This window comes from Canis aureus, chromosome 5 (assembly GCF_053574225.1).
Source record: "Canis aureus isolate CA01 chromosome 5, VMU_Caureus_v.1.0, whole genome shotgun sequence".
In the NCBI taxonomy this organism is placed as follows: domain Eukaryota; kingdom Metazoa; phylum Chordata; class Mammalia; order Carnivora; family Canidae; genus Canis; species Canis aureus.
In genome coordinates this window covers 12,948,567-12,964,778 of record NC_135615.1, presented here as the reverse complement: position 1 = coordinate 12,964,778, position 16,212 = coordinate 12,948,567, and the positions used below count along the sequence as shown (strand labels likewise).

The following is a 16,212-nucleotide window of genomic DNA, read 5'->3' as shown; positions in this document are numbered from 1 at the left end:
TGACTCAGGATTTTGTCATATTCGTGTGAAGATTTTTGTTTCTTATTTTAACAAATAGTTAATTTACCTGGTTTCAAACTGGAACTTTATCTAGTGTACCATATGCAGCTACCCCTATCTCTGTCCTGTTTTTATGGCTTTCTACTGTTGCTTTTTTATGCATTCCTTCTCTGTTTACTGTGCTCTGTCAGTTTCAGGCTCTCTTTTCTGGAACTTCAAGTCCACAACGACTTAAAGCTGTGCCTTCTGCTGTTAGAGTTATGTGCGGTAAAAAATTTACTGTTAAGAAAAACTCAACTTTGAAGACTGGGTCCACATAGCTCTAGTCTTTGAGCACAGTTTTTTCTCTGGTCTCTCCCTGCATTTTGTCATACTTCCATTGTCTCCCTTGTACCTGTGTAGCTTTGCTGTTAGGGTTTCTAGGATGTCTCCTTTGAATTTTCCCTCTGAATTTCTAATCTTTAATTCCTTTAGTCAGGAAGGCTACAATAGTGTCATTTTCTGCAAACATAGCCAAAGGGTAGGGAGGTTGTCAATTTTCTCAGATCAAAAAGCCACAGACTCACTGTTCTTACTACTCTGAGTTGCAGGTTTGTGTATGTATTATGCTCTCCTCTGATTTTTGTCTGCTTTGGAAATATTCCAGTTCCTATTTTAGAATTAACGTATATGTTTTGCACAGTATCTACAATTGTTATCCCTGGGGAGAGGGAGTGCATAATCATTTTAATCCCTTCTACTTCTGGGATTTCATCTATATGACCTTTCAAAATAAATTTTGGCTGTATCTTATACTGATTTCTGCTTACTATGAATTTCACAAGCATGTAATCTTATAAATCCATTTCATAAATTTGGAGAAAATCATGAATCTAGTGAGCATAATCCAATTTGCTAGTTGTATTACATGGAACTTTTAAAATTTCAGTGAAGTTACAAGTCAAGTTTTGAGTAAATAGCCTTAGAGACCAGTGCTGGAAAGACTGAACTTTTTAAAAATCAAGTCAGTCTTAATAAACATTTTTAGTGCAAATATGGTTGGCTCTTATTATTTCAGGAAATATTAAGAATTCTCTTTTAACTTAGTTTTGCCTAACATTGAAATCAATAAGGTAATGCCTATATTGTTTGTGTAACAGATTGAAGTTTTTAATTTTCAAGTAATTTTGTATCTTTTACCTCATTTCTATTTGCAATGCATCTGTGATTTATCAGCCTCTGCATCTATAGATTCTTCCCTTATATACAAGATGAACCCTGCTACATTCTCTAGAATTAGTGCCATTGTATTTGTTATAATTGATAAACTTAAATGACATATAAAAATACCCAAATTTCATATTTTACATTAGAGTTCACTCTTGGTGTTATGCATTATGTGGGTGTGGACAAACGTACAATGACATCTATCCAGTATTATGGTATAATAGAGAGTACCTTCATTGTCCTAAAAAATCCTCTATGCTCTGCCTATTTATCCCTCCCTTCTCCTCACCAAAGCCCTGGCAACTACTAATCTTTTAGTGACTCCATAGTTTTGCCTTTTCCATAATGTCAGATAGTTGGAATCATACAGTATTGTAGCCTTTTCAATTTGGCTTCTTTCACTTAATAATATGCACTTGGAGTTTCCTCCTTGTCTTCTCATGGCTTAATAGTTCATTTCTTGTTAGTGCTGAATAATATTCCATTGTTCAGTGTACCAGTTTATTCATCTACAGAAGGACATTTTGGTTGCTCCCAGCTTTTGGCAGTTGTGAATAAGCTTGCTATAAATATCTATGTGCAAGTTTCTGTCTGGACATAAATTTTCATCTCCTTTGGCTAAATACCAAGGAGCATAATTTCTGGATCATGTAAGAATATGTTCAGTTTTGTAAGAAACTACCAAACTGTCTCTTAAACTGGCTGTACAGTTTTGCATCACCACCATTAATAAATGAGAATTCTTACTCCACGTCCTTGCCAGCATTTGATGTTGTTAGTTTCTGCACTTTGGCAATTTTAATAGGCATATTAGTAACATGATATTGTTTTAATTTGCATTTCCCTGACATATGTATGGAGTATCTTTTCATATGCTTATATTTTGCCTCCTGTGTATTTTCTTTGGTGAGGTATCTATTCAGGTGTTGGGCTCCTTTCATGTTTACTACTACTACTGCTGCTTTTTTTTTTTTTGTAAAACTAGACTATTTTAATACCTTTTATAATAGGATAAATAGTTCTCTTGGTGACTGCAGATATGTCAGGTTGTTTGGTGGTACTCAGAGCTACGACGGTAATGACAGTTTTCCTTATTGGTGTGTAGTCTGCAGTAATTATAAGGAGTTATTTCTCTGAAACTATTGTCAAATACTGTATTTGTACATCCATTGTTTTCAGGATTGTTGGTAACCTGGGCATATTTTCCCCTAAATAACCTTACCATCTTATGTCACAAGGCCCAACTCAAATCACGTTCACCTCAATGATAGTATCTTCAGTAATAACACCCAAAGTTGTATATATTGGGATGAGGGATTCTTTTTACACCAAACACTGGCAGGCAAAAGGTGATGTTACGTGGGCCTTTTGGACACAAAGCCCATTGGCCTAATGAGTCTTTCATATTTAGGTGGTGTTTGACTAAAGCCCTCTCCAACAAAGCAGACGTCAGTAACCATCCTCTTCTATGCTTTTTTTTTTTTTTTTTTCTTTCTCTTTCCTGTTTGAAAAGCTTTTAAGAGTTTTGTTTCTCCCTGGGCGCAAACTTTGGGGGAAAGGGACTAGCCATTTTTCTGCTTTCTCTTTTTGTTTTTGCTTAATCATATTGGAAAATACTTTAGCTCCAGACTGTTCCTCCCTGTCCAGTAGATATGCAGGATGCTGCTCCTTATTGGAGACTCTTCATTTTTCTTTTGTTTAGTGTTTCTCTTTTCATGTATCTTGAGTCTTTTTCATTTGTATTTTCCTGTCATGCTGTTTATGCTAAAGGTTAGCTTTCATCTTTTTTGCCTTCCTTGAAGGTTCATGAACCTCTCACCTTCCTCCTTTCTCTTTTTCTCATGGTAATCCAAACTATAGCCATAGCACTTCTGGTACAACTCAAAGTAATCATTCTGTGGCATAATGAAGGCCATGGAGCTGCCAGTTAGCAAAGAAACTCTTAATTTTCAGGTCTCACAGACCCACAAGCTGACTCCATACAACCCATGATGGACAGAAACAGTTCTAAAACCTGGCCCATTTTTTTTTCTGGCCCATTTTTTAATCAGGCTATCTTCTTGCTGTTATTAGAGAATTTTTGTATGTTTTATTTAGCAGTCCTTATTAGATGTGAATGTTCCATGTGAGCTTGACAGGAATGTATATTCTGATGTTACTGGATAAAATAGTCTGTTGATATCTATCAAGCTAATTAATAATGCTGAGTTCACTTTGTCCTTACTGATCTTTTGCCTGTGAAATGTGTCCATTTCTGATAGAAGGGTGTAGAAATCTCTAGCTATGATAGTGAATTCATCTGTTTTTTGCTTTTGTGGGTTCTATTTTGTTTTTGCAATTCTGTTAGTTTTTGCCTCACATGGTTTGACACTCTGTTTTTAAGCCCATGTACCTTAAGAATTATGTCTTCTTAGACTCTTTATCATTGTGTAATACTGTTCTTTATCCCTGATAACTTTCTTTACCTTTAAACCTGAAACAAATTTGCCTGAAACAAATATAACTTTCATTTACAGTAATATGTGAATAAATTATTGCATTAATAATATTCATTTCTTTTCTTTTTTTAAAAGATTTTATTTATTTATTCATGAGAGACACAGAAAGAGAGAGAGAGGCAGAGACACAGGCAGAGGGAGAAGCAGGCTCCATGCAGGGAGCCTGACACAGGACTCGATCCCGGGACTCCAGGATCACGCCTGGGCCAAAGGCGGCGCTGAACCGCTGAGCCACCCGGGCTGCCCAATAATATTCATTTCTGATAAAGTATAATTTTAAAAATGATTTTTAAATTCTCAAAAATTTAAATTACTCTAATTAGTTTTGAAATGTAGGTCAAAAATTTTTATTAGAAGGGATTTATCTAGTGATTCTCAAAAACAAGCTTTGTACACTCACTTGATAAATATTTAATTAAGGACTTACCATATGCCAGACACTTTTTTGATCAAATACATTAACAATGTGTGAGTTATTAAAAAATATATAATGAACAACTGATTACTGAACTCCTAAATGATTATTTCTGTAAAATTCTATGTGTATGTCTGTGTGTAAATAGTACCCTGGAATTACTCATTGAGTTTCTCAAATATATTTGACTAGAATTCCAACCCATACCTCTCTGAGCCAACTGTTTTTCCTTTTTTACTAGAATATGGTTCCTGTGTTCTACACAGTATGTGATAGAAAATGAGGTGTTGTAAAAACAAGTGTTAATTTTTTTTTAATCTTATTTTCCACAGAGTGTTCATTTAGGGAAGAAGAATTAAGCTTGAATGTCTGTTTTTCTAAGTATTCCTTTTGGATTAGCATCTTGATTTGGCAACTTGAATTGTAGATACTATTTTAGTTGTTAGCATAAGTGGTTTTGAGCAGTGGGTCTCAAAACTTAGCATGCACCAGAATAAGCTGGAGAATTTGTTAAACACATTGCTGCGCTCTACTCCAGAGTTTTGATTTTATATGTTTGAGATAGGGCCCAAGATCTGGTGATTAAAATAAGTTTCCAGGTAATTCTAATGTGGCTGGTTCTGACATCATGCTTAGAGGATGACTAGTTTTGAATATAAAACATGGGGAGAAGGATTTAAGTGTGGTCATGATTTCACTTCACACTGAAGGAATTAGCACTGAAAATTATTCAGTTTTTGTTATCTTTGAAATAGTGGTTATGATCCTAGCTTCTCATCTTTGTTACATATATTGAATGACAAACTATTATTAATACTCTAATTTAAATGTCACAATTTAAAGACTGATCTAAAAACCTCAAATACTTAATTCTATACATCTCAGAAACTCGTGGATTTTTTTTTCCCCCCAGGATCTATTTTACAAAGAATATACTCACTTCAGTGAGCTTTAAAAATTTTTGTTTTGAAATTAGAAAATAAACAAATACAACTACATTGTGTAATTTCTATGACTTTAAAATTTATCCATTGTTTTTTTGTTTGTTTGTTTGTTTGTTTTGTCTGTGTTTCTACTTGCCTCACAAAGTTTTTCTGCAGTGAATGTCATACAATATTAAAACAGGAACTGTGGGGGCTCCTAATTTAAAAAGTTGGCTTTGATACATTTGATATTGAATTCTGAGTATGTAAAACCTCAGGTGGTTGTATAAAATTTCAGCAAATGTTGTTCATTACTTCATTTTTATTTCATGAGGCTAAAAAAGAGAAGCCCAAAAGCACTCTGCTAAAATTGTAAGTCCTTTTTAAAAATCGAGAAGCGTTGCACTTGTAAAGGAGAATTTTGATATAGAAAAGCAAGAATTCTGTAACACTTTTATTTAATTTTCAGCAACAGATTCAGGAAATACTTATCGAGTACCAATTGAGTTTAAGCCACTTTACAAGATTTCCTGGATTCACAAGGTGATGTAGATAAATAAGTTAAAATGGTGCCTTGATATGTATAGAATCTACTGAGGAATAAAGGTTTATATTCAGTGAATTAAAATGTAATATGAAGAATACATTTAAAAAGTTATGTATAAATGCTATGAAATTCTTAGGAGGGAGTAATTTTGAATCAAGGGCTTTTGAGTCTAGGGCTCTAAGAGGGCTTGGAATAAGTATATTTGAGATATGTTGTGGAGGATAAATCAAAGTTGTATAGAGGGCAGACCAAGAGCAGAGATTGTAAGTGTGCCTAGAGGAAGGACAGATAAAAGGGAGACGGAGAAAAGAAAGTGCATGATGTATTCAGGTCATTATATGAACATTACAATAGGTATAAATCTGGGTGTCTGAGTAAAGTAATAGGTGAAAGTTGATGCTAGATATTTTTATAGAAAGTTATTCCTTCAATCCTGATGAATTGAGGTTTTATCCGTAGAATAAGTGGTGAGCAAAGTATGGCCTGTGGGACGATTCTGGTCTGAAGTCTGTTTTTGTAAATATAGTTTTATGGGAGCATGGCTGTAACCATTCTTTTAAGCAGTCAGTCCATGGACGTGTTCATGCTACAAAGACAGAAGTTTAATAGTTGTAAGACACCTTATGGTGCATAAAACCTAAAATATTTATTATATGGGCTTCACAAAAAACTGACCCAGTTATGTTTCAGCGCAGTATAAAATGTCAGTCTGTGTACTATCAGTTACAAATACATGATAATATAAAGAGCTTGCACCAGAATGCAAATTAATTCACTGCTTCCTTTATCAGGAAAGCTGTGTTATGAAAAAAGCAATGTCAGCTGATCTAGACCATGTGTGTAGCGAATAGATTTATATCTTACTGAAGCCTTTTATTGTAACCTGATAGCATATAGTTTAGTTCAAGGGTCTTTGTATCAGTAAAGAGGTATTGAAGTTTTTTTTTTTTTTAAGATTCATTTATTTATTTTAGAGAAAGGGTACGTGTGAGCCAGGGGAGGGGGAGAGGTAGTGGGAGAGCGAGAAAGGGAATCTCAAGAGGAATATTGACTGAGCTTGGAGTCTGATATGGGGCTCAATCCCAGGACCCTGAAATCATGACCTGAGCCTAAACCAAGAGTCAGATGCTTACCCTACTGAGCAACCCAGGTGCTCCTGTATTGAATATTGCTAAGCAGGATGGTGGGATCATTGTGTATTGAAAGGACCATAATGTCAAATATAACCTTTTATTTTTTTTTAATCTCTTATTCTGTATCACTGAAGCATAGAATAGATGGCATGTATGGAATTTGGGAGTCAGGGAGAACTGGCTTCAAACCTTGGGGTCTCAGCTAGTATGATTTGACACTCAAGAGGGAATATGCCTTTTTTCTTACCCTATATTCTAAAAATCCCCCACAAGAGCCTCTCATTGGTCTGGCTTGCTTAAGAAGTCTACTACAGCAGTTGATAGATCAGGGATTTTGTTTGTCTCACACAGTAGAGTTGGTGGCTCTGGTAGGGGAGCAGTTAGTTTCCAAAAACAAGAATTGTACATTATAGATACTAGAGTAATGCTATGGAAACCATTAGAAAAACTGTGCTATTGAGCACTTTGTATATTCTGCTACACATGAAGCTAATAAAGTTGGTGACAACTTTTAGTAGATCATATCTCATCAAGTATGCTAAAAAAGCCTATTGTATCATAATGAATGAAAAGGTATTTTTCAGCCCAAAGAATAAGCCTGGAGAATACATCCCTGATGTTGTGTATATATAGGGTCAAAGGTCAGTTGACTCAACTCAAAAATATTTTGATTTGTCCATTCAAGCGTATTTTTTTCTTACTAATTAAAGTGAATACCCAGGAGATTCTCAAATAAGTCAGTATTTTATTTGCTTAATTTGTGTAGCATTAAGACTTTATTTATTTTTTAAAGACTTTATTTATTTATTCATGAGAGACAGAGAGAGAGAGAGGGAGAGAGAGGCAGAGATATAAGCAGAGGGAGAAACAAGCTCCATGCAGGAAGCCTCATGTGGGACTTGATCCCAGGACTCTGGGATAGCTCCTTGAGCCAAAGGCATATGCTCAACCACTGAGCCACCCAGGCATCCCATGTCAAGACTTCAGAAACTGATTATCCTATGTGGCCTGGGAGACTTTCTTTAAAATAGCATGCTCTGGGATACTTGAGCACATACATCATGTACCCACAATTAATGCAGGTAATATTGGTGACCAACAATGTACTGCTATGCCCACACTGTGTTCATAGTATGATGTAAAAACATGAATGCAATTTTCTTACTTGCATTTTAAAAGTAGATCTTTTTTTTTTTTAAGATTTTTATTTATTTGAGAGGGAGAGTGCATGTGAGTGAGCATGAGTTGGGAGCAGAGGTAGAGAGAGAAGCAGGCTCCCCCTGAGCAGGGAGCCAGATGTGGGGCTTGATCTCAGGACCCTGAGATCATGACTCGAGGTGAGGGCAGACACTTAACCAACTGAGCCACCCAGGTGCCCCTCTATCTCCTGATGTCTTTCCTTTTTCTTTTTCTTGAATATGTGGGATACTTCAGGAGTATATAATTTAAGGAATTGTTTTAGAAAGTTATATTTATCTCTGTGTTTGAATTTTATCAAATTAATTTGATTTGTAAAAGTTAAACATTCATAGTTTTTCATTGTGTAGCTTCTGGGAAATCAAAACAGAGATCTCTAATTGAAAACTGTTGACTAGATGCCTTTATTGTTGCCAGAATTCAAACTTTCAGTCACTTAATTCCTCCATGGTCTCCAAGATCTGTGAGCTTTTGTTTTGTCTTTTCTTATGTTGCTTTTTGTCAACTTTTCACAAACAATTTTAGCTGAATCCACAGTTCTATTAGTCCTTTGATCTTTTTATTTCTACAAGTGTTCTGCTAATTTTAAACTCCTTTATTTTGTTTGTCAAGCAGTTTTTGAGGATTTATGAACCAGGTACTGCATTGGAAACAAAATAGGCATGGCCCCTACACACACAAACACACAAATACCCACATACTGTTGAATGTCTGGCATAGTGCGTGGTACATAGTAAGCAGTCAATAAATGGTATTTTGATTAAAGGTGATACATATTTTCCTCCCATTCACTAATCATGATTCAGTGATCATTTTGATCATTGTTTTGGTATCTTTAATAAACAGAACTCCTTAATTTGAATACAGTCCATTTTTCAATATTTCCCCTTATGGTTAGTAATTTTTACATATCATTAAAACTTTCTCAATTCCACATCATGAAGATATTATTTCCTTATTGTAGAGAAGAAACTTTATTGTTTTACCTTCTACAGTCCAGGTACAACCTGCCTAGAATTTATAATTTTTTAAAAGCTGTAAAATACAGCTAAGTGTTATTTTTTTGACCCCCCCCCACACATTGCTACCTAATTTATTCAGTATACATTAAAAGGATTGTCTTTTCTGTCATTGCTCTGAAGAACCAAACTTTTCATAAATCATGTGTACAAGTGTGTGTAAATTGGTTTCAGGACTGTTCCATCTTTTTCCCTGGCCTGTTTGCCTGTCTAGTACCACTCTATCTTGATTATTCCACCTTTATAATGAATAGATATGTTAGAATAAATTCTCTTTGTTCTCCTTTACATTAGAGATCTGGCTCTTCTTATTCCTTTAGATTTCCATGTGACGCTTAGATTCTGTTTGTCAGTCTAGGAAAGAATATCTGTGGAAATTGAGCCAGATCTCAGTGAATCTATAAATCAGTAAATCAATTATATATCCACTTCTGTTAGGATCCTGGGATATTAGCATGCAAGGAACGAAGCTGGAAGTGCTTACTTATTGAAACATAATTTAAATTAATATAATAATCCTGCTTCTTAAAAATGATCTTAATTCATACACTCTGTGGTTTGTGGGACACTAAACTCTTTGTTCTATTAGCAGCAACTAATGACTTAAACATAACCACAAATCACAACTAACATTTATTAAATATATAGGATGGGCCAAGTACCATTTTAGATGTTCCTTTATTTTACTTCTAATTCTTAATGAGACCTTCTATGGACCATTCATAAATGAAGAAATGAATATGTTCAGAGAGATTAACTAAGCTGCCTAATGTTGTCCACCTAGTAAATGGTGAGGCCAGAGGACAAACTCTATTGGATGCTTTGCTCACAATCGTATTTCCAGGGCATGGGGCAGGCAAGACTGCAAAGAAAGACAATAAATATGTGGGGACTGAATGCATACTTAGTCTTTTTCTCTATCCATTTGCTATTGACTCATAATTCTTTCCTCAAGAAAAATGATAAAATTTTCAAAATAAAAATGGTTTTAATAAATAGCAAAGTTACATTCTAGCATAATATTTTGGTGAGAAAGTGGTAAGAAGTCTAATGAATCAAAGTGGGCCAGAATGCCCAAACTGTGAAGAATCAGCTCTTCGTTTAGTACTTCAAAACACTATGTGTTACCCAGATGTCTTTAATGTTTTATTATTTCTTTTTTGAATTGATATTTAAAGTAGGAGCATAAACTCTTTTATGGCAAGATTATGCTGATATTTAATTGTTTTCATCCTGAGTTTTCCTCTTTGATTTGGAGGTAAGGAGGAAAAAGACACACTTTAAAAAATTATCTACCAACATTAAAATATATTTAAATAAAACTGACATATATTTAACAGAGACTAGACTTGAACCTTGAAAGCCTTTTAGCTGTAAGTAGAACCTCAGACCAGTTTCCTTTCTATTTTACATGCTTTAATTTTTTATACATATTTTTTTATTCTTTATGTGACTCAAACTGTTTGGTTCTTAAGAGTCTATTTTACATACATGAAAATATGATTTTACTCACATGTAGAATCTGAAAAACAAAGCGAATGCACAGAAAAATAGACTCTTTTTTTTTTTTAAGCGACTTAAATACAGAGAACAAACTGGTGGTTTCCTGAGGGGAAGTGAATAAGGGGATTGGGGAAATAAATTAAGCGATACATACTCTGAACTTCCACTTATAAAGTAATTAAGTCACAAAGGCAAAAAGTTCAGCATAGGGAATAATGTCAGTAATGTAATAATATGTGATTGCAGATGGTGACTACACTTTCTGTGGTGAGCACTGAGTAATGTATAAAATTATTAAATCAATATGTAGTATATCTGAAACTCATAACATTGTTGTCAATTATATGTCAATTAAAAATGTTAAAAAAAATAAGCTGTCTAAAGGTGACCACATTATTGTAAAAAAAAAAAAAAAGCACACGATTAAGTTATTACAGATTAGACCTGGTAATTTCAGGCTTTACCATTATATGTGCACATTGTACCAGCTGATACATGAATTTAAAATCAAAATGGTGGAGTACTTGTTTTGTTTCTTTTTTTCCCCTTCGCTTCTTTGACCCCATCAAATAACTTCTTTCACAGAAATGTCCCTGAATTTACAAAGCCTCAGTCATTCATACACATTAGGGGAATCCATAATGTTCAAGGAACTTAAATAGAATGTATCTTACCAACCCAAGAAAGCCAACTACAAAAAATATTCATATAAAGCTCTTTACACATAGGTCCTAGGTTACCAGCTTCTGTGCAAAAGAAGAAAATGAAAAATTGTTTTATTATTTATTATTTGAAACTAACTTCAGGCCTGGGTTCAAACCTCCCTCACACCTGAGTTGACCCCAAACAAATGCTAAATCATTGCAACCTACTCTTGTGCTCTGATGAAGAGGTCCCTACGGCATGAAAGATTTCTTTAAAATGTTCTTAAGTAAACTCCTTTCCTCCTATGGCCTCTATTGGAAAAATAAGTGGGGAATCTGGGCAACCAGTGGCAGTGGATCCACCTCTTGATGGTGGCTATGGAAGCTTACATTAGCCAACCCTCATGTCCCACTCCTGGTCTGCCCTCTGAAGACATCTCTATAGACAGAGTCCCGTCCTTCAAGACTAGCAGGCAGGATCAGAGATGGGCCTAGCATCTCAAAGGTTACATCTCAGCCTGTTTTGGGAGGATGGCCGAGGCACTGACCCCAACCTTGGCTGTTGTCATGTTGCCAGTTCCTAGGTGACTCCAGTAGTGCCTGTCTGAGGGCCACCAGACCAAGGAAGGGGAAAGGATCAGTGGAGAGCAACAAATCCAAGAGCTACCAGTGTCCCCCAGATATGTGGGGGGTGACAGTACAAGCAGGATTAAAAGTGAGTGGTGTCCATGATGGGTGGGATGGAAACCCAGGCAGCATGGAGCAAGGTGAGGGCAGAGAGTTAGAGGTCCTCTCCTTAGGGAGTAGAGGAGGAACTCCTCTTCCAAGTTTCCAAAAGGTACTCTGATTCTGTCAGACATCCATCCTATTAAGTACTGTTTTCTAAAAAGGTAAACCACAACAGCATAAAAAGAAGATTCCCACAGTGCTAGCTCTTTATCTTTTCTTAGAAAAAAGACTCAAGCAAAAATAATCTTATTGCTCCAAACACTGGTTTTCTAGGAGATAGCTGATACATCAAGGAGCTGATAATTGTAAAAGAAGGAAATGATAGAGGCAGGGAATGTCCAGAGGCAAGAAGGCTTTGAGGAAGGTGGTGAGTGGTCTTAGTACCACAGGGTCAGACAGCAGAGGGAATGTAGGGCAGATGCCTCTGCCATCTCTGCTGTCATTTGCTCTGGGACCACTGCTGGCAGTGCCATGAAGAAGAACAGGACCCTGTTGAGAGTCACATCTCCAGTGTTGGGCACATTTCTCCTCTAGCTGCACATAAGATATCTCTTAAGTAAAAATTGAATACACTCCCTCAGAAAGGCAGCCATGGGGATCAAACCATGTCTGGGTGGAAGGAAAGGATTCCCACTCTCCTGTCCCAATGCCCCTGGGATGACATGAGGCTAAGGCCTGCGATCTTATTTCCCAGTCTCCAGAAATGGGTCACATAGAGCCAGTCTTGAGCGAACGGACTGTGGCATCCTCCTGGCTAGGGAAAAGAGGCAGGAGAATAGTTATTTCTGCTGCAGATTCTGAGTCATCATTATGCTGTAAAACATCATTATGCTTTTAGGAAAACCTATGGAACAATAAAATATGGTCAGTGTTGAACTATATATGTTATGATCTTCTTCTCTTTTTAATCTGACAAATACTTTGTACTTTCCCCAGAAATACCACAGATGGCTGGTACCTGTATGCTAATAGTTCAAATGGAAAATTTGGTGGCATGGCTGATATACTGACTCCTGTTATTTCACGCATGGGACCAAAATGTACCCTGGTGTTCTGGACTCAGAGAATGGTGTTACAGTTTGTTGTCTCCAGGTACTACTTAGGCAATTGCACTTTCTACATTTTCCCTATAAAATTCATATGGTTCAATTTAGTGTTATTAAAATGTAGTCTTCTAATAGATGAGAATGGGTAATTATCAACACCTAACTAGTTTCAATATGATACGATTGAAAAAACAGCTTTAGCAGAATTGGATTTGAATGGCCAGTGGAACATTTTTACTAATCACTTTATGGTTAGTAGGTTTTTTCTGAGGTTACAGCTTTTGTGTAGTGCAGTTTTATACTTGAGATGTTTCATGTAGGTTTTAGTGTCCATGTTCAAATGGATCACACATACTTTGGTGACCTTTGAAGGTCCATTCTTCCTGTTGATGGGACTGCTGCTACATTTTCCAGTTGTCTTTTGAAAATTGTTTCTTTGTTTAAAAACAATAAACTATTTCAGAATTATTGTTTAAACTATTTCAAACTGTTCCAAGAATCTCACAAACTCTGATATAACATTCAGTCAGAGTTCCTATTTTTTTGCCCATTGTCCCGGTACCATCTTTTATAGAAAATATTTCCTATAGGATCATGTATCATACCTACTCATTTCTTTCTGGTGTCTTTAAAACTGGACTAATTACTTAATCTTCTCTAGATTTTTATGATTTTGATATTTTAAAGTATTATCATCTAAACCAGTATGTAGAATCCACTCAGTTTTGAACACACACATATATATTTTCTATAAACACATATATTATACATATATATACATATATATATATGTATACATACATACATTGGTGTTGTAATAGCATCAATATTGTGTTCCTTTTACTGCATCCCTGGTGGTATATGATATCTATAGGTCTTATTACTTTTATTCCATTTGTTATCAATAAATATTTTGTGAAGAGATATTTTGATAGTATATAAAATCCTGTTCTCAAGTCAATTTTACTTGATAGTTTTTGTTTCCTTTAGTATTTTTCACTGGAATGAATTTTACTATGATGATAGCTTAATTGTTATTTCAAACTCAATTATTCTGTTTACATTTGTTGATTGGTTTTCTGTTATAAAAAATAGCATTGCCACCACCAACAAAATTACCTCTCCATTTATTGATTTACATCAGTGTGGGTTCATGGATCCTTTTTGTATTCAATTTTTTATTGTCAATTATAATTATTATTAGTTAATTGTGTCTTAAATTGCCCCAGATTTGCTCATAGGAGACCCTTTAAGCTGACTTCTGTCTCTTTAACAATCCCATCAATTTTTGAGCCTTTTCTTGCTTTCTATCCAAGATGTCCCAGATTCATTTTTATCTTGTGTTATCCCTGGAGTTAACTTTATCCAGGATTCCTGGTTTCTTTTAGAAGACCAAGTTATACAGGCAAAACAGAGAGAGGTTCTAGAGTCTCAGTACAGGTCCCTAGATCCTGTTCTCTCATATTGGACATGCCTTATATAATATATGGGATTTTAAGTAATATGTATAGATGCATCATTTACACAGAACAAGCCAGCTCAGTTGTCAAACATCTCCATTTGTACTATTTCATGTAGCATTTTCCAGGAAGCCATGTCTGAAAGATCAATCCCAAAATTCTACAGTTGTTTACCATGAGAAGTTTCAGACCAGGAATATCTTGCTAAATGCAGGCATAGCAAAGGGTTCTCCCCCCTTATCAAACACCATTAATTTATTAGCGAAGATGTCTACATAAAGCATATTTGCAAAGAGATTACAGGTAGGTCACCTACCTGCCCCCCCCCACCAAAAAAAAAGAGACACAGATTGCAGGCCAGCTGCTCAACCACTTTTTCCCCTGTACCTTGATTATAATTTTTTTATTATTTGCTTTGTCTCTTCATTTTATTACTGTCTTATTCTAAGTTTTTCCTGGCTCTATTAAATACTTATTTTTACAAACAAGTTATAGATAAACATAGTTCCCAAATGCTGTTTTTTTTTTAACTTGGAAATATATTAAATTAACTTATTAGTTTTAGGAAATTATCTTCTTTATTGTGAGACTCCTTACCAATAGTGATTTAAAAGTACATTTGCATTATAAGTATGTGTGCATGTTTGATAAACTAAAAACATCCAATAGTCTTATGGATTAAAGTTATAGTTTATCATTTGTTTTACATTGGCTTTTTTTGGCAAATATTCAATACAGCTTACTATAGGATTTTCATCAGAAAAAGAGAATTATTTAACTGGCACATTTTGTGGTTAAGATTAATTCTTTTTTCAGGTACAATTTTGTATTACTGGGTAAAAAATTAGAAAATATTATTGAAATGTTATAAGTAATTATTTATCAAATACTTAAAATGATAATGTATGTGATCCTTATTTTTGTGTATGAACACATTTTCCTTAGCCATTTATATGTAGAATGGTATTCATACAAAGATCTATTTCCCATGCTTTTTAAAAGTATTCATCAAAAACTAGTTTTTGATTTTTTAGAAATTATATATTTTTTTACTTTGATACAAGCAGGTTATTTTAACTTAAATTATAAAGACTAAAACCATGGTGATATTTTTGTTAGCTTCATATTACCTAGGGATTCTAAAGGGTCTAGAAACTCTACTTCTATAAAATTAACAGTTTGAATGTTAATTATGCTCCAATCAAATAGCTATTTGAATTTAATTGAAAATAGATAATAAAACCATTAAAAGTTACCTTCACTTTGCAAAGTCAAAACCTTCACGAACCCTTTATCAGAACGATTCTTTGGGTTGTACACATTGTATTTTTAAAATGTAGTGCTGTGAAATAATTAAGTAAGCCATCTAAGTCAGTTACTTTAAAGTGTAGAATTGTTCTGCTATTCCCTATTCTCTTCAGTTACCCTCTCGTTGGTTCAGTTTGTAGCATTCTAAAAGGAGAGCCAGAATAATTTGTCTGCTGAGACTAATCAGAATTTCTCTTTAGAATAAGGTTATAGTACTGAGAATTCGAGGTTTCAAGGCTCTCTGGTAGAAGCATCTTAACTATAACAGTGTGAGTCAGTGCCCACTAAGACCACCCAGGAGTGCTGTTAAAAGTGAATGGGCTCCCATTGTAATACCACTGTCTCCACTGAACCCAGAAGGATGAGGAAAGAAAGTCATCCTCAGAAAAATGTTTTAGGCAGTAATAAGTGCTTTCTATTCAACTTCATGAATATTATTGAATATGTAAAATTTCAGTTGTTACTTCTGTCATTTTTTTTTAAGCTAATGTAGTTAAGAATTAATTAAATGATGCCTAGACCTGTTGGACTTGACTGGCAGATTCTCAAGTACACCTTTATTACACAAAGCTTGTGAGGTATCC

The 16,212-nt window shown here is 34.9% G+C and overlaps 1 protein-coding gene and 1 pseudogene across 1 annotated transcript in view; one reads left to right on the top strand and one right to left on the bottom strand.

Annotated features, from left to right (window-relative positions):
• Positions 1–16,212, top strand: part of MALRD1 (MAM and LDL receptor class A domain containing 1) — a 759,283-nt gene that overhangs the window by 286,111 nt on the left and 456,960 nt on the right. Inside the window, 2 exon segments of the mRNA XM_077896425.1 lie at positions 12,751–12,875; positions 12,878–12,906. Coding sequence (XP_077752551.1) covers positions 12,751–12,875; positions 12,878–12,906 — 154 coding nt within the window.
• Positions 2,332–3,110, bottom strand: LOC144313255 (ribosome biogenesis protein NSA2 homolog; annotated as a pseudogene).